Source organism: Polypterus senegalus, chromosome 4 (genome assembly GCF_016835505.1).
Source record: "Polypterus senegalus isolate Bchr_013 chromosome 4, ASM1683550v1, whole genome shotgun sequence".
Taxonomy (NCBI): Eukaryota; Metazoa; Chordata; class Cladistia; order Polypteriformes; family Polypteridae; genus Polypterus; species Polypterus senegalus.
In genome coordinates this window covers 89,105,197-89,123,727 of record NC_053157.1, presented here as the reverse complement: position 1 = coordinate 89,123,727, position 18,531 = coordinate 89,105,197, and the positions used below count along the sequence as shown (strand labels likewise).

At 38.9% G+C, this 18,531-nt stretch overlaps 1 protein-coding gene across 1 annotated transcript in view; it reads right to left on the bottom strand.

The window, feature by feature from the left end:
• Nucleotides 1–18,531, bottom strand: part of si:ch211-197n1.2 (EF-hand calcium-binding domain-containing protein 6) — a 129,121-nt gene that overhangs the window by 52,715 nt on the left and 57,875 nt on the right. Inside the window, exons 9-12 of the mRNA XM_039751004.1 lie at nucleotides 17,895–18,088; nucleotides 15,442–15,549; nucleotides 11,748–11,813; nucleotides 9,206–9,316 (exon numbers count right to left, since the gene is read on the bottom strand). Coding sequence (XP_039606938.1) covers nucleotides 9,206–9,316; nucleotides 11,748–11,813; nucleotides 15,442–15,549; nucleotides 17,895–18,088 — 479 coding nt within the window. The remainder of the gene's footprint in view (nucleotides 1–9,205; nucleotides 9,317–11,747; nucleotides 11,814–15,441; nucleotides 15,550–17,894; nucleotides 18,089–18,531) is intronic.

Sequence of the window (18,531 nt, the reverse complement as noted above, 5' to 3'; positions counted from 1 at the left end):
AACATGTGTCTGGTTAAAAAATAAAAATAAATTAAATGGAATTTGTCATAGATTTAGAATGCATATTACAAACTGCTAAGAAAAATGTTATTTTTTATACACAAAAAATGCTCTCAAATGTTTATAGCATTTGTCATGCAGTTCCCAGTTTATTGCAAAGGCTCAGTAATTTCAAACATAGAATTTCCAATGCTACCTTATGTTAAATTTATTCTATCAGTTCTCTGTGTGTGTAAGGAAATAACTTTATTATATTACTTTAAATTAGTAGTAAGGCCATCGCATATAACCACATATGAGATTAAAGCCACAAGGCTATGGTCTTACCTTATGACAGCAAAGCCTCTCTGTGCTCCACATGTAGAAATATGAAAGTTTGCTTATATTATACTTTGACATAGCACTATAAAAGATTATGTCTGATGGGAGTTTTTACTTAGTGTCCCACATGAGCATGTAGGGAACATTTTACCAGCTCTATCCTGGCAGGGCAGTCGACCACAGGGCAGGGGAAAAACAGCTGCTAACCACCTTTTCTGTCTTTCCAACAGAGCAAATATTGAGCCCAGGGACAGACTGACTTAGGAGGCTTCAGCCCTTCTGTTCCAAGAGCTACTTAAACCACAGAGGTACCGGAAGGTAGAGCCCATTTGGACCACACTTACGTAGCGTAAAAAACTCTACAATGGAGAAGCCATCTGTGCCTGAAGCTCTCAAGGACCCAAAATGTCCTTATTATTGTTTTCTTCTTCTTTTTGATTTGATTGCCTTTATTAAACAGTGAGCCCTCTTGGTCCTTCACCCTGTACATTATTCTGCTGAAACAAAGTAACCAATTTCAATATGTAGTCCGGTTTCCTCTAAATAGTTTCTTGCTTGTTATGGTCTATCACATTGACCAAGTGGAACAATAGGAAACCAAGTACTCCTAACAGTGAGTGGCTTTCAAACGTTTTAAAACTTTTTGATGTATTTGCACTGGTAGTCCAGAACACCAAGAAATGAAACACACTTTGTGATAAAGTCCTTTTCTGAACATCTGTTCATGTTGCGATAGTAAAGCTAAATACACAAAGCTGACTGGATGCAATGTCATTAATAAACAAAGGCTTATAGGCAGAAAAGGTCACTTCAGTGCCCATTATCATACCAGTGTAACAGTCATCAGCATTCTTTTTTGCAGCTGCCACATGGCACAAGGAAGAAAAAGTAAAGGCACAAATCAGGAAAAATCTCAAAACTCTGTGCACTTTGGAACTGACAGGCTGAGGGAAAATATTGTAGCAGAGTTATGGGGGAATCTGCTGCAAGAAAAAGTGTAGTAACATCATCGCCCACAAACAAATATCTATTTTCTAAGGTTCAACTTAAGGTACAAATTAGCAACACTAATTATATACCTTCCATCAATATAATTTCAAGGTGCTGTACACATACAAAGCTATCCAAATAGAGAAGAAGCAGGTGAAGTAACTTAAACCAAAGAAGGCATCTTGAGCTAAAAGTGTATCTTGCCTTTTTTTCTGCTCTGAATGAGGCATGTGAAACTTGTGGTCATAGGCTTGAGTCCTAGTAGGGGATGATCTACAGAACATGTAGTGTGCACCTGTTATAATACCATCACTTTGACCATGACAGTGATCTGACATGCAATGAAAGCAAAAGGCTTGGGTTAGAATCAGAGTTGATCATTACATCAGAAGTAGAGACTTTGTTCACCATAACTCTGAACCTCATTGTGACAGAAAATTCTAACAAGAATATTATAGAATATTACAGTTCAACCCTAATGTTCGAAATGATGAGAATAACAAAATAATGTAACAGTGTTCTACATACAATTGCATATCAGCACATCAATGGCACTGTCATCACAGATGTAAGTTATGCTAGCCCACATAACACCTGACTGCGGCAGATAGAGAGTCATTTCCAGAGGGTGGGACTGGACCGTGTGTCTGCCCGGGGGGTTGCCCACTGGGATCATGAGTTGTTTCGTTGTGTAGTGGGTGCGGCAACACACTGTACTAGTGCATGCTCCTCAACTTGCCTTGACTTGCTTATTTTGCCACAATTTTAAGATTAAAAAATGTTTCCTGTGTCACACACGTGCGCATGGAAGGCTGCTAAAAGGCTCGGGTAAGGACAGTTCTGAGACATACCAGGATGTGGCAGGGTGCACTGACTCTTTTTCTTCCTTGCCTGCAGGCCATTCCCGGGGCATTCCGCCTGGCTCTCCTGACGTCACTTCCGGGACCGAGCCTATCGAAGGAGACCTTGCCGGCTCCGGCCCCTGTGATGTCATGTCCGGGCTCGAACCAATGGCTGAAGACCTCAATGAGCCCGACCCCTATGATCTCACTTCCTGTCTTCCCCTTTAAAAACCTCCTCCTTTTCCCGATGCCCTCAGTTCTGTATTGGACTCGGTTTTGCGCACAGGAGTGCTATCATTTGAAAAGAACAATTTACAGCCAGGAAAACATACGGGTGGCTACCCCAAACCTTGCTTTGTCTCATCGTGGCTTTTGTGACACCTGTTACTTAAATATTGTTAATGGAACGTTTATACTTTTTTCTAATTTCAAAGTTTTAAATGTGTGAGATTTAGTTTATAATATAACTATATATTAAGAATAATTTAGAATATCTGACTTCGCTTTTCAATGTAAATACATAGCATGATGATTGTGCAATTATTATTTATGGTTCATTGGCCTCCAATACCTAAATGTCAACTCCACTAATGGTTTTATCACAAAATTTCATAAACCTTATTTTTGAATCTGTAGAGCTACTGGTGGAGAAAGATCATTGATCGAGTGCTCCATGCTTCACATAGTGCTAAAAAAGACATTTTACATAAGTCCCTAAATTTAAATTAGGATCTGATCATACAGTATATACAGACTGAATTACATTGAAAAACTGTTTAATAATGTCTAAATGCAGTGTTTCAATCCATCATTTGCTGTAAATCACCTATTTATGGCCTAAGATTTGTGTGAGTATATAAACAATAATACTTACAGAGGTACATTAATAATTGAAATAAAATTAACATTTGAATGCTTAGCGTTGCAACTCACAATTAGAATGTTCAGATTTCAAACCTCAGCACCTACACTTCCTTTTTGGAGTTTGTATGTCTTCTCCGTGCATACAATGGTCTCTCTCCACATTTCAAAAGTGTTTGTGCTGTCACCTCTAGTGTGTGAGTGAGTGAGTGATGTTGCCTTGTGCAAAGATGGCTGCTGCCAGTTCATAGCCACATTTTCTTTGCAGTAATGTAAAAAATGTAAATGACGCTTCTGCAAAATCGATAAAACACAAATGCGAATTGTCTGTGTTTCCACTGAGTGATTTTATGCAAGTAACGTTTGTTTTACCATCTGAAATTTAAAATGGCAACCGATATGATGGATGTTGGCTCTTTTATTTCACTCGTGTCTACAATCGCCATGTTCATTTTTAATAGGAGGGGACAAGAGTGAGTGAATACAATAAAGGGAAGGCAATTCCCTACACTTGTCAGAGGCCACATATTTTGGGATTTCTTTGAAATCATCTGCAGTGATTTTACTGACGAGCTGTGTGTACAACATTTTATGATGTGCAGCTCAACATTCATGGAACTATGCAGCACAACAGGCCATCTTGTGTCCCCTGCCATAGCATACATAAGGAAACCAGTCCCACCGAAAAGTTCATGGGGTATTTCAGGCCATATGCTCCAAACTAATGAGGCAATACGTCACTTTACCTGATGTGGAAGAGGCATGGCAGATTTATGAGTCACACAAAACACCTCAAATGTGTGGTGCAATCGATGGCTCAAATATTCGTGCAACAAGTGACGGGTATCGGGATTATGTTAACAGGAAAGGCTGGACATTGATTCTTCTGTAGGTGGTTGTTGATGACAGAATAATGATCATACACATTTGTGTCGGGTCATCTGGTAGTGCTCATGATGCTGCTGTATTCACCACATCACATTTGCACATTGTGGACTGTGCCCGGCAGTTTATTCCGGCCAAGTCCCCCAAGCCGCCAGATGGAGCCCTCCCTGCAGTATGGAGGTGCCCCTAAGACCAGCAGGGAGTCATGGACTATGTAGTTTTTATTCTCAGCCCTGCTGGATACCACAGGGGCCGCAAGAGGGAGCTGCAGGGAGGACCAGAGACTTATTTGTACACTATGACCCGGAAGTTCGTCATAGGAAGAGCGACGGACTTCCGGGATGAAGAAAAGTACTTTTTACCTGACCCAGAAGTGATACAAGATCACATGGACTGGGGACTGGGAATACTTCCGGGTCAGGGAATATAAAAGGACTGAGGGAACTCCCAGACGGCGAGCTGAGCTGGGTGGTAGGAGGGCAACGCGTCTGGGAGTGGAGGATTATTATTGATTTATTATTGTTATTGATTTATGAATAGTGTGGAGTGGAGGGTGCTTGGTGCACATTATTATAATAAATATAATCATTGTGGCAATTTTACCAGGTGTTTGGCGTGGTACCTGAGGGTTCAAGGGAGCACTACTGCCCCCTACTGCGGCAACATGTATTTGAAAATCTAATTTTATGTCTTGTCATGCAGCCTAAATGCAAAGAAATTGTTAACATTGCAGTTTTGCAAGTCATTGCTTTGTCAAATTGTCTGAAAAACCACATTAAGTGATCATATTAAAATTTTTGCAATTTTTGAGTGGTTTTGCAAAATTCACATTTCCATTTCTGTTTTTTTGTTTCACAACTTCAAAATGCGCATTAAGGAGGTTAATATAACTGAGGATAATGTGGCCAGGATAGCAGCACTTGTTTTTGCAGATTCGAAGATGGCTAGAAGAATAATTTAAGTTTCAGATATTTTATGAAATATGTAAATATGTGCAATTTACATACTGTGAGACATAATAGCATCTTTACTTTTGCTTCAGTTTCAGAAATACTACATATCTTTGCACCCAGGGGGATCCAATGCTGTTGTGGAGGGGATATTGTATATATTGGCCTTATCTCCTGATTATAGTTGTGATGGTGTGGCCTCATCTATTTGCCTTCTACTTATTCCTGGCTTTTCTTTGTGTTATTGTATTTGTTGATTTTGTGCTTTTTAATCTGTTTTATGCTTAATGTTTCTGAATATGATTGAGTCTTCTTTATTTCTATTAATGTCTTCAGTTTTTGTCTTTATTAGTTAGCCTTTATAAACTGCTCAAAAAAGTAAAGGAAAACTTTGACAACACATCAGATCTCAATGTGGAAAAAAAATCATTCTAGATATCTATATTGATATGGACTGGGTAGGAACGAAAGGATGCCATCCGTTTGATGGAAATTATCAACCTATAGAGGGCTGAATTCAAAGACGGCCCGGAAAATCAAAGTGAAAAAATTATGCCACAGACTACTCCATTTTGCCGAAAATTTATTGCAGTAACTCAAAATCGTACTCAGTAGTTTGTATGGCCCCCAAGCACTTGTGTGCATGCCTGACAACATCAGGGCATGCTCCTAATGAGAAGACGGATGGTGTCCTGGGGGATCTCCTCCCAGATCTGGACCAGGGCATCACTGAGCTCCTGGGCAGTCTGAGATTCAACCTGGCGGCGCTGGATGAACCGAAACATAATATCCCAGAGGCGTTCTATTGTATTTAGGTCATGCGAACGTGGGGGCCTGTCAGTGGTATCAATTCCTTCATCCTCCAGGAACTGCCTGCATACTCTCACTACATGAGACGGGGCATTTTCTTGCACCAGGAGGAACCCAGGACCCACAGCACTAGCATGGGGTCTGACAATGGGTCCTATGAATTTCGTCCCTGTACCTAATGGCAGTCAAGGTGCCATTGTCTAGCCTGTAGAGGTCTGTGCGTTTCTTCATGAATATGCCCCCCCAGACCACCACTGACCCCACCACCAAACTGGTCATGCTGAACGATGATACAGGCAGCATAACATTCTCCATGGCTTCTCCAGACCCTTTTACATCTGTCACATGTGTTCAGGGTGAATCTGCTCTCATCTGTGAAAAGTCTGTTTCTGATTGTTTGGTCAGAGACATTCACACCAGTGGCCTGCTGGAGGTCATTTTGTAGGGCTCTGGCAGTGCTCATCCTGTTCCTCCTTGCCCAAAGGAGCAGATACCAGTCCTGCTGATGGGTTAAGGACCTTCTATGGCCCTGTCCAGCTCTCCTAGAGTAACTGCCTGTCTCCTGGAATCTCTTCCATGCCCTTGAGACTGTGCTGGGAGACACAGCAAAACTTCTGGCAATGACACGTGTTGATGTGCAATCCTGGAGAAGTTGGACTACCTGTGCAAGCTCTGTAGGCTCCACATATCGCCTCATGCTACCAGTAGTGATACTGACCGTAGCCAAATACAAAACTAGTGAAGAAACAGTCAGAAAAGATGAGGAGGGAAAAATGTCAGTGGCCTCCACCTGTTAAACTATTCCTGTTTTGGGGTCGTCTCATTGTTGCCCCTCTAGTGCACCTGCTGTTAATTTCATTAACACCAAAGCAGCTGAAACTGATTAACAACTCTCTCTGCTACTTAACTGATCAGATCAATATACCAGAAGTTTCATTGACTTGATGCTATACTCTCATTAAAAAGTGTTCCTTTAAATTTTGAGCAGTTTATTTCGACACTGGCAAACAACACATTGAATATTAAAAAACTATGGTGTGCCAAGGTATTCTGCTTCATTCCGTGCCATCCTTGCACACTTTATAATTAACTTTACCAAGTATGCAAAGCAATGCATGAAGGACTTGCAAACCAAACAAGGGCAAACTGAAGGAATTTATGAGAATATAAGAATGCAATGATAATCATTGTGACATTAACTTACATCCATCCATCCATCATTATCCAACCCACTATATCCTAACTACAGGGCCACAGGGGTCTGCTGGAACCAATGCCAGCCAACACAGGGAGAAAGGCAGGAAACAAATCCCGGGCAGTGCGCCAGCCAAACCGCAGATTAACTCACATTAAATCTATTCTTACTTCACAATGTCATTAAAGTTAATATACATGCATTGTTTGTACTGGCTCCCTGTCCATAGAAGGTTCCTGCCTTGTGTCGGAAGATGTTGGGATAAACTCCTGTAATGACAGTCCTGAACTGAAGAAACCAGGTTCAGGGAATGGAGGGAATCACTGATTGCTTATTATAATTCTAAAGCTGGGTGGCATACAAAGGTCAGCCACAACATTAAAACCACTGACAGGTGATGCAAATAACATTGACTATCTCATTACAGTGGCACCTGTCAAGGTTTAGGACATAATAGGCAGTGAGTGACCAGTCAGTTCATTAAGGTGATGTGTTGGAAGCAGAAAAAATGTGCAAGTGTAAGGATCTGAGTGACGTTGATCATAAAAGATGAGGAGGGAAAATTTTCAGTGACAACAGGTGGTGGCCACAGAAAATTGCTCTCTCCTTATATTTGCCAACTGATTCCTCTATAGTTTTGCATTGCACTACTGGCAGCACGAGGCAGTACCTGCAGAGGATTCAGGCAGCACAGGTAGAACAGCTCCTCCAGGATGGAACATCCATTTGTGCCATCACATGAAGGTATGCTGTGTCTCCCAGTACAGTCCCAACAGCATGGAGGCTCACCTTGTCCTTCATTTCCTGTCTTTGTTTTGAATCACCTTTAATAAATCCTTAAATATAAAGGAACTTACATTTAAGAGATTTATGGTTTTCCTCTCCTCCTTTTGTGGACATTGTGATAGTTTGACTGTTGACCTAATTTTTGACATGTGCAGGCCAACAATAACAACAACAACAATTTACTTCTTGTATAATCCACAATTACACAAGGAATGAATCAATGGGCTTTAACAGGCCCTGTTTGACGGCCCCAAGCCTTGACTCTGTAAGAAGACAAGAAAAAACTCCCCAAAAAACTTTGTAGGGAATTAAAAATGGAAGAAATCTTGGGAAAAATTCAGAGGCAATTTAGATACAGAGAGAGAGAGAGAGAGAGAGAGACGCTCTTCCAGGTAGGTTGAGTGTGCAATGGGTGTCATAAATAGGGAAAATACCATACACAAAACAAGGCAACACAGGCTGTAAGCCTGCCATTGGCATTTGGGGATGGGCTGCCAGGGGTGAGGCCTATCTAGAGGACCCAGACGTGTAGAGGCAGGCCTGGCTTTTCGTTAATGGTGAGGCCTTCATTCCCTTTATAGGCTTGGTTTATGGCAGCAATAACAGCACTATCGTAACAATTGTGAAATAGTAGACTCAACCAGTTGCAGTGTTCTTTGCTCTGATATTAAAGTATTACTTACTTAAGTTGATCTTTAATAGTTAACACTAAGTTTTTCACTCTGTCTGTATTTTCTGGTTTATTTGATTTTTCACACATATTTACATCAGTGCTTTTGCATTTTCTATTTAGTTTTAAAAGTTTGTACCTTGGTTTTATTTTCCTGATTCTGCACTCGTCTATTTGCCTTACACTTATTTAATCACATTAACCTTCAACTCCTTCAAACACGTCTCTGCCATTTTTAGTTATTCATCTCATACATTGAAATCTACGGCTTTTTTAAAACCTGAAAAAAAGCTACCAGCAGCTTTTATTTCTTAACTTACAGCATAGTCCTCTACATCATGAATGGTTGCCTTCCCAAAGTGAAATGGGCTTCAGTAAAAACAATATTATAGCTTTTGATTCATTTTCATTGTTTTGTTTTTGTTTAATTGTGAACTCAAGTACTTAATTACAAACTGCATTTATAAAAATGGTTAGATTAAATTCTGGACAATCTCTAAGAAGGCTAAAGTTTTAAACGCTTTTTAAACTAATGTAAACAGATATTAAATTAGCTCGTACCTAGAAGCTATGTATTTTAAAAGTGAAAACACTATCTATCTATCTATCTATCTATCATACATGCCCCTAGAAAAACAAAAATATAAACATTTTTTTGTTTAAATATTTTTAAAATGAGAATTACATTATTAAATTATATTCTTTCATGATAGCAAGGATAAATATATAAAAATAAACTAAATAATTCAAATGCATTTTCACTCTTATGCTTAATGTGATAAATTTTTCCATTCTGTATAAAATACAATCTACTCTGCATCAAACCCGACAGCAACAATAATTATAATAATGATGATGATGATAACGGGTATTTTAATTTTAATTTATAGGTTACCGTGAATCAAATATAGCCATAAACTGTGGGTATATGACATTTCCATCTTCATCCAAAGGAATTCTGTCCAGCAGCAGCTCAAACTCGTCATCATTGATCTCCAGGCTGAACCTTGAGGGACAAGACATAAATGACAGTGGTCAGTAGGTCCATGCTCCACGAGTTCACGTCTGGGGCAGTGCTGGCCACAATGCTATAAGCGTATGGTGGCATTTAACTCTTTGTTGTGGTATCAGACCTCAAGAGCAGCAGCAGGGGTGCACATGAATATCAGAGGTTAATCGGGGTTTTGACAGCTTTAGCAACTGGAAAGAAAAGAAAGTCTAACTTATCAATCAAATGTCTGAATTTAGTGCTTTAGAGGTATCACAAAGAGATGAGGGACCCTCAGCAAACAAGTTAAAGTTAGTATCATATCTTATATGATATTATATATTATATCTTAAAAGCTGTATTAGTTCCTTGTTATTTTAGTTGAGCTCAGTTTTGTTCAGTTTGAACTAAATGAAACCATCAGTTTGCAATGTGGAATCTGTTGAATAGCATGAGCTTTCTCTAAAATTTGACCTCACATAGAATTAACTTCTTTAAGGTGAAAAGGAGTAAAGTGACTGATTTATTATTAATTGAAACTCATGAAAATGCTACGCAGTACCCTTCTACTCTGAAACAGAAACTATATAAAGCCTAAAACACAAATATTTTTACTATCATAAAAAATTCATTTCTGACACTTGTAAGATTGCCATCATGTAACAATATTCTGTTAAAAAAATTATTTTCAACTTCTCAGTAAAAATAAATATATGTGTAAAATTTGAATTAAAAAATGATGCTAATGTTTGGAATGATTTTAGCTACACAAATGACTTGCAAGTGTGTTTAAGGGATCAATTTAAATGCCAGTCTGCTTTAAACGTTAGACACTCGGCTTTCACTCTCCTCTGCTGCCCTCTTCCATCTTTTGGCGGCTACAGCAACTTGACCCCCGCTGATCACAGACACAGTAATGAAGAGGGATTCTTAATGCCACGATCTTTGAAATGTATCATTAGTATCACAGGTACAGAAAGCAACTCAATGAAAGCAGAATTAAATTCCAATAACATTTTAAACGTACCTTAACATGTCTGAGCCTACACAGTCATTAACCAATCTTACTACATGACAAAGTGTTTGCCTTTAATTCTTTAAAACTATTTTAAAGTAATCTGTGCAGCTGATTAAATTACAGAACTGTCCTTTTGTCATGTTTGACACACACATCTTACTTTCATCTTCCACCAAGTGTGGAACTGAGATTAATGATGTCAATAAATTGTTCTTCTGAATAGCTTATTTAAAATGATTGCTTTGTCTCATTCCTGCATTTCTGAATTAGAGCAAGCAGGTCAGGAAATAAATGAACAGACTGACTGATAATTTATTATTAACCATTTTTATTTATTGAATAACCGGTATGAGAAATGAATGTAACATTGGTGTGCAAGTATGTTCCAATTTCCTTCAATGAAAGCAGATCAGTGAATGAAAACACAGAAATTCATTGAAACAAAATTAATTAATTAAACTTTTCAGTTTTGTACAACTTTTATTTCAAGCATATTTCTGAAGAGGAAACACAAGACTGACAGTTTGGCCATCAGTTCTACATATGACTCTCCCCTGAAAAGATGTCAACACTTTCTTTGTAAAACTATTGCTCTTTTTTCCTTGCATTTACATTATACGAGGTCATGGAGGTGCCCCAAACCTTTCTTTTGCCTGCTTCATGTTTTACACTATGTACCAATTTTGTTCAAAATCAAAAGGGTTCTACAAAGGAGTATCAAATTTGATTTTGATCCATTGATCGATTTACAAGTTATGCATACCACAAACATACACATACATGCACAAAGACATCATGCCAGATATGGTCAAATCTTCTTAAGAGATGCCTAAACATCTCAAACCATTGAAAAATTGAAGAGTTGAAATTTCAGTCCCTTTACCAGACTTTTACCTACAGTATGTTACTTAAAGCAGTATTCGTCCAACTTGCCCTAGAACCTCTACATCACAGATATCAGCATTATCATTCATTACATATTTCTGATAATGAACCTCCCAAATCTTGCAGTAGACAATAGTCTAATCCTTTAGGACAACTGGGGCTGACAACATCTTTTCAATTGAGTTACAAATATTGCAGACCTATGAGAAAAAAATCAATTTTAAAACATCATTCTTTATCATCACCTATAAATTTAGACTTGGGGCATGAAAAAATAGTTGCTGAAATCTCTTTCAAGATCATTTAAGAAGACAGTCAATCAATGCTAAACTGTAAGAATCAGGCAAAACTCTCCATATCTAGTTACACAGGCTGCAGTCCTCCCTCCAGCCCATTACTGTTTCTGCAGGAGCAGGCCCACACTCAAGGATCTTACCCTCAGACAAAAGAGAATCTGCTAAAACAATTTCACATCCCTTTCCTCTAGCAGTAGGTTGTTAAATTTGTTGTAATGAAACTAAAAGTCAGCCAGACAGATACTCTTACCTGCTTTCAATTGCCGCTCTGAATTCTGGTTGGCTGATGACACCTCTTTCAAGTTTGTCAATTTTACTAAAGGATAGAGAAGAAACAATTAGAATAACAGTTTCTCCATTAATGTTTTATGATAACAGCCAAAGTACACAAATCAAGGGTCAGCAAGATATTGTGGAATAACCAGGTGACAATGATAATATAAACACACACACATACACTGAATTTACCTATATATAAAGACATTGATATAGATATAGATATCGATATATGCTACCAAGCAAAAGTTTGAACACACCCAGAAATGTTCAAGATTTAAGAGAAATTCTTACTTTTTTTTAATAAAATACCATTAAATTGATTTTAAAATACAGCCAATGGCTATTACTGCTTAAATGACTGATTTTTAATCTATTATTTACAAATGACAGCAAAGCCCCTGTACGAGTCAATCTTAGAAAGGTAAAACTTTGAGTTGAACTCATATTAGTCCATTATCCAACCCGCTATATCCTAACTACAGAGTCACAGGAGTCTGCTGGAGCCAATCCCAGCCAACACAGGGCGCAAGGCAGGAAACAAACTCCAGGCAGGCCACCAGCCCACTGCAGGACACACACTCACACTAGGGACAATTTAGAATCGCCAATGCTCCAAACCTGCATGTCTTTGGACTGTGGGAGGAAACCCACGCAGACATGGGGAGAACATGCAAACTCCATGCAGGGAGGACTCAGGAAGCGAACCCAGGTCTCCTAACTGCGAGGCAGCAGTGCTACCCACTGCGCCACCATGTCAACCACTCATATTAGTGTTTGCTTAATTTTAATAGAATATACATTTCTTTCATATTTATAGACAATGGTATAGTCTTTTCTCCCTGTAAGTTAGTATGAGATTGAACTTTCTTGCTATAACTACGATACAGTGTGATTATTGATTCAGTTGTTGTTTAGAACAGGTCCCAATACACAGGGACTTAAAAGACCCATTTTCAACATAGAAATGGGATAGGCATACAGTTTTCTGACTGTTTTGGAATGGTTCAGAAACGTTTAGAAGTGATTTGTAACGATTAGAAATGTAACAAGATTTAAGCTTTGTACAGAACTTCTCTTAAACAAGAACTTTTCTAATTTTTGATATTTTAATTTTTTTCTTTTTTGTATGAACGGTTTTACTTTGAATTTTAACTATCCATCCATCCATTTATTTTCCAACCCGCTGAATCTGAACACAGGGTCACGGGGGGCTGCTGGAGCTGAATTTTAACTAAATAAACTAAAATCATTTCAACTCGTCTGGCTTTTGTTGAATCCCATTTTCAATGCTAGAGCTGCTGAACTTTGGCAGTTTTGGGAAAACACAGCTACTGCCCCATTTTCAGCAGCAATTCCTTTACTGTTCTAATGGTAAACCCCCTTAGCATATTCTTAATTAGTCATTACATAGTAATTGGTTATTAGAGAAACCTTTCAAATTGCATTAGCACCACAGAAACCTTGGGTTGCAAGATATTGTCTATTGTGTGCATAAAACACTTTTACACACATCTTCTGTCCAATGTCAGTGTCATTTTGCCCATTTTAACCTTCTGTTTTTATTTGCCAGTTTCAGATATGACATTTTCTTTGCAACTGTGAGTTTTAAGTTCGTAAGGCTTGTGGTGACCAGCTTGGTGGTGTCATCTGTCACCTGTTCAGTCTGTCTCTGAAATTCAAGAAAGTGCTGCTGCTGTGGAAAGCATTGTGAATTGTTCCTGTTCCAAAGAAGGTAGGTGCCTCTTCACCTAATGGCTACAGACCAGTGGCACTTGCGTCTCACATCGCGAAGACCTTAGAGAGACTGGTCCTGGACTGTATGAGTCCTCTTGTGGTAGACCACCTGGATCCACTGCAGTTTGCCTATCGGACAAAAATTGGAGTGCAGGATGCAATTTTCTGTCTGCTCCACAAGGCTTCTCCTCTCCTGGACAATGCCAGCAGCATGATGAGGATAATGCTTTCAGATTTCTCCTGTTCCATCCCTATTAAGTAGTAACCACAGAAATATGCAAATGGATGAGACTGTAGTGCCCGGGATAATGGACTATCTGATGTGCAGACTACAATTTGTGAGATTCAAGGACTGCGTCTCTGATACGGATGTGAGCAACACTGGGGCACCACAAGAAACAGTCCTGTCACCTTTTCTCTTTACTCTGTACACCTCTGTCTATAAATATAACACCCGGTCAAGATAAAATAATGGGAGTGTAAAGAAACAATGATAAAAATAAACCACAACTGTAAAAACAACAAAAATAACAATACAAACAATTCATGACAATACTTAACAAGATCCGGACATTCCTGTCCAAAGCTCAAACCTCATCATGTTTGACACCTTTGTAATTTTATCAATGGCTACGATAGACACTTTGACTCTTTTCTTTCCTTCTTTTTCCTTTTTCATTTTAGATGGGCACTATTATTGCCCCTACCAGGAATCATAGCAGACCTGCTAATTCATAAACATTATCCTGCTCTGGCACCATCCTTATATCTGGGTCCAGTAAATTCTTCACTTTAGAAGGCACAGATTACACAAAACAGAAACGATAGACAAAAAGTATAATTGACAAAAATGAGATTGTGTTACAATTTTAACTCACATTTACCCACCACCAGCCTATCAATTGCTGCCTCGATTTAACAAGTTTAGTACTATAGTTGTATGTAGGAGTGGAGGTCTGGGAGAGAGCTCGGACTAACAGCTGTCCCATCCGTAAGTTCGTGGGAATCCTCTAATTGCTCTCTGAGGTGAGAGAATTTCTACAAAAACATAAAGTTTGCCGTTTTTTGATTGGCAAGCAGTGCTTAGCTGGTATCACCACAGAGTGAATTCCTGCATTGTAACAAACACATTACTGAGATATTGTAGAAGAGAGATGTGGATTTCATGTTTGAGGTGAGTTGATACATAAAATGGCTGAAAAAATCTACATGACAATTCTGGCCACATGCAATGTTTAATGGATCTGACAGACTCAAAATGACTTAGATATGTATATCGACTGTTGAGCACACATTGGATGGGTGTGTTCATTGGGCCTTAAATAGGATAAAGCCTGATGTGGGCTCTAAGGATATTCAATACATAAGAGTTCCCTGTGTTTATGTTTGCTTATAGTTGCAGTGCCAGCTGTCCACTACACTATTCCAGGATCAGGGTGTAACACAACTTTAGTACTATGTTATTATGTCATAATTATATATAATAGATTGTATCCAATAAACAGAAATCTAAGGACAACAGATATATAAACTGCTAACTTGCCATCTCTCTAGAAGAAAAACTAGGGCAGCTTTACCATACTGTCTTCTTCAGGACTCACTCACTCACTTCCATTTTCTGAGTTCTCTTTTTTCTATTATGAAATCTCCACATTAATTTTGTGATTAGGTGTGTCATTGTAGTTCACTCTGTATACATTTTACTGAAATTTGTCACCAAATAACCTGAAGCAAATTTTTGAAGGTTGGAAGATATTGGGAAAATCTGAAGAAACCTGTGTTAATACAATGAGAAAATCCTAGCACACAGAGGTCATTCCGGATGTAAAACAAACTTTAGCTATAGAATCTGTAAAAACATCTGTAAAATTTAATTCCTGTAGCACATTTTGATTTATCACTGTTTTTACCTTATATATTGGAATACTTACTGAAATGTGGCTAAAAGAGACAAAAAGTCAGACTGAAACATGTTTGTCAATCGAGCTTCAATTGCTGTTACTGTAGAGGCACTGTTACTTTGCTCGTCTTGGTTAAATCTGGAAAAACAGACAAGAAACTTTCTTTTAACAGTGAGCTGGTGGCTTCACGTAGGGAGCAAAGTCTTTCTTTTCAGATGACATTCATTCATATGTGTCTTCTGGTGAAGTGTGCATGCACGGGGCCGCGCCACGCATGATAAGCAAATAAAGGACATCATTGCTGGGGAGAGTGCTGATTGGGTAGTCACATAAAATCTGTTGCTGGGGAGACAAGACATACAGTAATCAGCTGCATGCCAGCACGGATTCAAATACAGTGGAACCTCAGTTCACGAACATCTCGTAACACGTACAAATCGGTTTATGAACAAAAAGTTTGCCAAACTTTTGCATCTGTTCACGGCCACATACTCGGTATACAAACAAGCCAGTCTCCCTTTCGGTTTGTGTGCACCGATGATTTCCACACATGTTCAGTCTCTCCCTGAGCAGAGAAAGAGAGAGAGAGAGACACACACACACACAGGCGCGCGAGAGAGAGACACACACACACACAGGTGCGCGAGAGACACACCTACAAAAGCACACGAGAGAGACACACACACACAGGCGCACGAGAGAGACACACAGGCACGCAAGAGAGACACACAGGCGCGCGAGAGAGAGACACACACACAGGCGCGTGAGAGAGACACACACAGGCACGCGAGAGAGACACACAGGCGCACGCGAGAGAGAGACACACACACACACAGGCGCGTGAGAGAGACACACACAGGCACGCGACAGAGAGACACACACACACAGGCGCGTGAGAGAGACATACACACATACAGGCGTGCGAGAGAGAGACACACACAGGCGCGCGAGAGAGACACACAGGCGCACAGAGAGACACACACACACAGGCGCACGAGAGAGACACATACACACAGGCACGTGCGTACATTGTTGCAGTGTTACTTTTCTTGGCAGTTTATTAAATTACTGATTTTTCAAATGTTCATTTCTTTCCCTGTGCTTAAAAGTCATTAAAAAAGTGTTTTTAGCGAGCGGTTCGTAGCACTATAGCGCGAACTTTTGCAGTGTTAGTTTTCTCAGTTGTTCAAGGTTTTCTCAGTGTTAATCAATGTTTTTACATTTATATTTACTATTACCCTGCGCATTCTATGGGGTAATTAACTATATTTGTGCTTAAAAACCTACAAAAATATATATTTACATACAGTTTGTACGGTCTGGAAAGGATTAATTGTATTTACATACAATCCTATGGGGGAAATTACTTCGGTTGACGACCAAATCGGGTTATGACCAGAGTTTTGGAACGAATTATGGTTGTGAACCGAGGTTCCACTGTACTCGCTGGGGAGCTGAACACTACTTGCTGGGGAGACGCCACAGGCTACATCGGCTGCTGCATACCACACATTAAATTACTTGCTGGGGAGACGCAACAGGCACGATTATCAGCTGCACGCCACACATTGACAAAAAAAAATGAAGACAAGAAACAGAATGAGGTCAAGGTCCCTTGCCATTTAATATAGACTCTTCCTATTAATGTTTATGCACTACTGTTCTAGCACCCATTATTGTAACGGGCTTAATGTCTAGTATTTTATATAACCTATGGAATAAGATTTGGGCACTGGACAAGCAAAGTAGCAGCATGGTGGTGTGTGTTTGTCTTGTGGGTAAAAAGGAATGTTACTGTACTGTGTATAAAAAATAATAAATCTGAAATGAGCTGTTGAGGCTATATTTATTATATGCATATTTTTAAAAAACCTGTGCCATTGCACTCCTGCACGTTGAACATGGCAAGTTTACAATACCAATTAACACTCAGTGTTATGCCAAGTCACTTTTATTTAGAAGATGGTAGAAACAGATTAACTGAGGGTGTTGTGTTTGAATAAGCAAAATTGATTTGTAGCTTTTACTGCATCTTCTTTGAAGATATTTATAAAAATCCATTTTATGATTTTAGAGCTTAGTGCTTATTAATTTTTAATATTGATTATTAAATCAACTTGGAATGAATCACCTTTGAATCATCTTACTAATGTTACCGAATACCTCTATGTGTACTAAGCTGCATCAATCTCTGTGAGTAACCAAGCCCCATCATCTACAACATCCCACATTGTAGATGCTTTTAACTGCCCATGATAGAAAAAATACTTTAATGGTTACTTTAATTCTGTAAGTGACAAATTAACAGTTCTGCTGTGTAATCATGAGCATATGTGACCAAGATGACCTGATACATCTTTCTTCTTGTCAACTGGATTGGTGCTTAGGTGCAACTAATTTCTTTGTCATTAAGTGTAATGTTAATAACATAATTTCCTCTCTTGTTAATCTTGTCAGCAACAGTACTTGGCAAAGGCACTCACTTGTGTTTAGGGTTGGAGAGAATATTATGTGTGATTCCCTTTTCACTGCGATCCTGGAACTTCTGAAGAAATTCAGCATAGTCAACTGTTGGTTTGTTCTCCAGGCCACATCTTGCCAAAAAAAGTCCCAAGTGCTCCTTTTTCATGTGCAAGTCAAAGGCTTCCAAAACAGATAAAAACTGCTCCTGTGTCACCTTTTTAACAAAGAAACAAAAAGAGGAAAATAATCTGAATGATTTTAAATGAGCAAAAAAAAAGACTTAAGTATTTGTGATGAAAGCACCTTCCACTACAAAATCCTCACCAACAATAAATATATCTAATGCTCCAAAGAATATGTGTTCTGCACTACTGGTTATTTCTAACATGGCCATGTTTTTAAATTTCTATGTAAATAATTAACTTTTTCAATTTAATTAAAATATAGCTATCTGTTTCAGCCAATTTCACTCTCTCTGCTTCAAGAAATCACACTATGTTGTGTTGTTCAACAATGGTGCAATCCAGCACCTGATTTTTTGTTCATTTGACTTTGGCTTCAACAAGACTAATGGCAGAGTGCTGTGCTATGCGTGTTCAAACTACCCATAAGCTATTGCGAACATGTTGTGTTGTGTCAGCTTTGTTCCACTGCGTT